Source organism: Triticum dicoccoides, chromosome 3B (genome assembly GCF_002162155.2).
Source record: "Triticum dicoccoides isolate Atlit2015 ecotype Zavitan chromosome 3B, WEW_v2.0, whole genome shotgun sequence".
Lineage (NCBI taxonomy): Eukaryota > Viridiplantae > Streptophyta > Magnoliopsida > Poales > Poaceae > Triticum > Triticum dicoccoides.
The window spans coordinates 749,570,923-749,575,356 of NC_041385.1; the positions used below are offsets into that span (position 1 = coordinate 749,570,923).

A 4,434-nucleotide genomic window follows, 5' to 3' on the forward strand; every position below is an offset into this window, starting at 1 on the left:
AAGAGTTAAAGATTGCAATATAAACTTCTCTTCTTTAGTTTCAGAAAACGGTCTGCTAATGTAGGCCTGACAGCTGCTTTAGAATGGCAAACCCGTGGAAGTAAGTAATTTTGGTTCTGAACTGTAGGAGGTGGACAAGGCGCTCATGGTCTGATGGCTGCTTTAGAATAGTTCATTCAAGGCTGTAATATGAACTTCTCATTTTTAGTTTCAGAAACGTGCAGCTAATGTAGGTCTGATCTCTGATGGCTGCTTTAGAACGGCAAACCGTGGAAGCAAGTAATTTTGGTGCTCAACTGCAGGAGGTGGACAACATGACGCTGCGGAGGTTCCTGCGCGCGCGCGACCACGACGTAGGCAAGGCCTCGGCGATGCTGCTCAAGTTCGTGGCGTGGAGGCGGGAGGCCGTGCCGGGCGGCGTCGGCGGCGTGATGCCGACCGATCTGGTGCGGACGGAGCTGTCGCAGGACAAGGCCCGCATGGGCGGCGTCGACCGCGCCGGCCGCCCCGTCCTGCTCGTCTTCCCCGCCAGGCACTTCTCCGCTGACCGCGACATGGCGGAGCACAAGCGTGCGTGCATGCACATGCTCCAGATGATCCCAATTCCCAAGTACTATCTGCTAATGTAATGAAACTTGATCACCATGCATTTTCGTCTCTTCTTTGCAGGACTTGTCGTGTACCTGCTGGACAGGATCAGCGCCAGGATCCCGCGGGGGCAGGACAAGTTCATGTGCATCGTGGACCTCAAGGGGTGGGGGTACGCCAACTCCGACGTGCGCGCGTACATCGCGGCCATCGAGATCATGCAGAGCTACTACCCGGAGCGTCTGGGCAAAGCGCTCATGGTCCACGTGCCCTACATCTTCATGAAGGCCTGGAAGATGGTGTACCCCTTCATCGACACCAACACCCGGGACAAGGTGCGTGCGTTATCTCTACAACTGAGAACCGATTGTTCAAAATGAAGATGTCAGTGTTGCTCTGCTTGGTTAACTGTTTGCGCGCGCATGCAGTTCGTGTTCGTGGACGACAAGAACTTGGAGGAGACTCTGCAGCGGGAGATGGACGAGAGCCAGGTGCCGGAGATGTACGGCGGGAAGCTGCCCACTGTCCCCCTCACCGACGACTAGCTAGCTACAACGTACGATCGATCCATGTACTCCCTCCGTCCGAAAATACTTGTCATCAAAATGGATAAAAAAAGATGTATCTAAAACTAAAATACATCTAGATACGTTCCTTTTTATCCATTTTGATGACAAGTATTTTCGGACGGAGGGAGTACCTAGTACCGAGACAAACAAGGGCTCTTGTGGATGTAATTGGGAGAGAGATGCGCTGCTAGCTCGCACCGTCACTGTCTGTTTTGTAGGTAATTTATGATCAAATCCGGTATTTTAGAATGAAGGCTCGAGACGAAGCGCTTTCGAATTAACGAAGTCATTGACCGTTCAAACAGGCTCTCGCCCCGTTTTTTATGTAAAGCAAAAACACTACAGATACATGACCGAACGATACAATGCAGTGAGGAAGTCCTCTGAGAGAGCAGGTCCCTAGATAATAACAGGCCAACATAAACGCATGCGACTTTGCCGCCGACACACTAGCACAGGACTACCCAATTACAAAGCCATGATACGACCTAGGACACCTAGCCTCCACGAGAACGCCCTCAAGAGGGGAACGCGAGCACCGCCACTGCCAAGCCCAAGGTGGACAAAGTCATTGACCGTCCATGGAGTAAATTATAGAAAACTACCACATTTATGGACCCTAAATCAAAAACCACCGGATAATGTCTTTCTTTCCAGAAACCCGCCAGTATTGTGCTGACAATTTGCCAAAAACACTTAACGCTTGATTAGCACCTATTGACGCCAAATCTGATCGGTGGGTCCCCTCGATGGTGCCATGTAGGCAACATTTGGTTCCATGAATTGTGAGGCTAAGGAACCTAGATGAAATTGACCAAACAAATCGAAAATATGACAAAACACTACGTCATGGATGTGGCCTACTTCCATGACGGTCGGACATTCATCAAGGATGGTGCTGAAATTGTCATAGAAGTGCCCACACATGGCCCACTTAACTTATATGACAGAGTTGGTTGCAGTTCTATGTCGGTTTTTCTGGTTCCGTCATAGATTGTGTCAATCTCTCCTAGAAGTGCACATATACATGCCTGGGTTTTTTCCTCGTCAAGTCATTTCGTCATAGATATCACCAGTTGTAGTGATGATTGATGAAATTCATTCAAAAGCAATTGGTCTCTCTCTAAATCAAAAATAAAAATATGCCGTGCACCTCATTGATAACAACGAGACAATATTACTACTTAGAACAAAATAAAAATCATGTAAGAAGTTCAAAACACACAAGGACGCTATTAAAGAGTTATTTGTGGTTTGTCCTTGCTCCTTTGATAATACTTAAAAATTTATACAAGTTTCGCGACAGTTATGTTATGTTCAAATTACTACACTACATAAAATAGCAGATTACTACACTACACAAATAGCTAGTTAATGCATAATAGTATTGTTAGTGTGAACATCTCAACATGGGCTTGAGTGAACTCAAACAAAGAAACCATATGCAAACAAGAAATATGCTTGTCTTTTATTTCCAATTAAAACTAGTACATGTCAGGTTCGCACACGGTAGTGCATGACACTTTATTTGTCGTCGCTACATCAATCGAACCATCGACTAAGCAACGGCTAACAATCGATCTATCTAGAATTATAGCTCTTGTTCAGTTACCAAAGAAGCCGCCAAATGAGCCGGTGGTGGTGGAGCAGTATTGTGAGACATACGCACCGCACGCCGTTGGTAGTGTTTGCAAGACAAACGTCCTTATTGCCTCAAATGGAGGTTGGATGGAGCCCTGGCCCGATGGGTATTGTTGTTGAGGTAGCTTGAACGTGCCCACGCCCCATGAGTATTGTTGTTGTTGCTGATGTTGCTGTTGCTCATGCAAAATAATGGCATGCGCGACACTATTGATGGCCAGGCATCGTGATTGCTCAGGGACCTGCCTGAACTGCTCACAACACTCTTTCCGCATCACCGCACAAACATTTTCCTGCAATATTTGTGACTTGAAGGACGGTACCAGTATGTTGCACTGCATCAACAGGACATTCCTGCATGAGATCAATTGTTGTTCAAAAAAGGACTGAACGGTTTTCTGTTGTGGTTGCTGTGGAAATGATTGTTGTGGTTGATCACTACGTAGAATATCGGAGTTGGCGGGTTCAATGGTCGCCACAACGACAAGGAGGGCAAGGACGAGGAAGGTCTTCATGGTGGATTTGTGTTGGCTACTACTCGATTGGCTTTGTTGGTGTGCTCTTGCTATGTGAAGGATGAATGATGGTCATCTTGAGGCATGCCTATTTATAGATGCCATGGAATGTTCTCTTTCACTCTTTGCATTTTCTTTTATTAAAAGTGTTTGGATGCTTCCCGAACTGATAGTTTCGTATTGTTTGTGTTTGGTGGCACTACTTATTACATGTGTATTCTTGGATGATCATTAATCGACTATTAGGAAAGCTTGATAACCAACATGCCTCATCTTAATCACTTTACATGTCAAACACTCATCTAGATTGTATAACTTTCTGAAATTAGTTTGTAATGTTCTGCAGGTTGTTACGCGTAAACCAGATAGGCATGGCTTGTACCGAACTAACTTTGTAATTTTGTGTGGCATGTTAAGATAGATGGGACTAGTAATGTAACTTGCTTTGGTAGAGCATGACTCATAAAATTGCTTTTACACATCAAGGATTCTAATGTTGTGCATGTTATGATATATAGAGCTGGTATGATGGCCTATTACCAAATCCAATCCTTTTTTCATGACTTTCCATGTCATATCACGATAACATAGGGTAGCCACGACAAAGGTGGAGAAGGTACTAGAAGCCACGTAACTCGAAAACGAAGATATACAAAAGGAGGGTACAATCGCCATACGATTCCATGAGAATTATTGATCCGTCGCTTCATCTCATCGTTTGGGAGTCGAGGCAGCGGGGTGATCTCTCTATTGTGACAGTTGACGGGTATTTGCTCAATGATGTGGTGACAAAGAGCTAGGTCCCGATGCTATCTGAGCTAACTACCTACTTTTTGTCGCCAGTGTAGCTCGAGATCATCTCTGCTAAGAAAGAGATGCATCGGAAGTCAATGAGGGGAGTGCATGATGAGGCGTTTATGTTTGCGTCACACCAGATGTCATGGATGTTAGAGAGATGACAGGCAATTTAGCTCGACGAAGAACGAAAAACAAGCAGGAGACACGGAATTTAACGTGGAAAACCCCTCCGGCACAAAGGGGAAAAAACCACGGGCGCCGGCCAGCCAAACTTCACTATATCGGGGAAGGTTACAAACGCCGGGGGTTTACAACTGATCAAC

At 45.9% G+C, this 4,434-nt stretch overlaps 2 protein-coding genes across 2 annotated transcripts in view; one reads left to right on the forward strand and one right to left on the reverse strand.

Moving 5' to 3' along the window:
* LOC119278249 (phosphatidylinositol transfer protein PDR16-like) overlaps positions 1-1,459 on the forward strand; it is a 5,636-nt gene extending 4,177 nt beyond the window's left edge. Inside the window, exons 2-5 of the mRNA XM_037559607.1 lie at positions 303-570; positions 670-923; positions 1,017-1,159; positions 1,285-1,459. Coding sequence (XP_037415504.1) covers positions 303-570; positions 670-923; positions 1,017-1,133 — 639 coding nt within the window. The 3' untranslated portion in view covers positions 1,134-1,159; positions 1,285-1,459. The remainder of the gene's footprint in view (positions 1-302; positions 571-669; positions 924-1,016; positions 1,160-1,284) is intronic.
* Positions 1,460-2,598: 1,139 nt separating this feature from the next.
* On the reverse strand, positions 2,599-3,396 carry LOC119282020 (alpha/beta-gliadin clone PW1215-like). The gene has a single exon (XM_037562391.1). The coding sequence runs from the start codon at positions 3,311-3,313 to the stop codon at positions 2,762-2,764; it is 552 nt and encodes a 183-aa protein (XP_037418288.1). The 5' UTR covers positions 3,314-3,396; the 3' UTR covers positions 2,599-2,761.
* Positions 3,397-4,434: the final 1,038 nt, after the last annotated feature.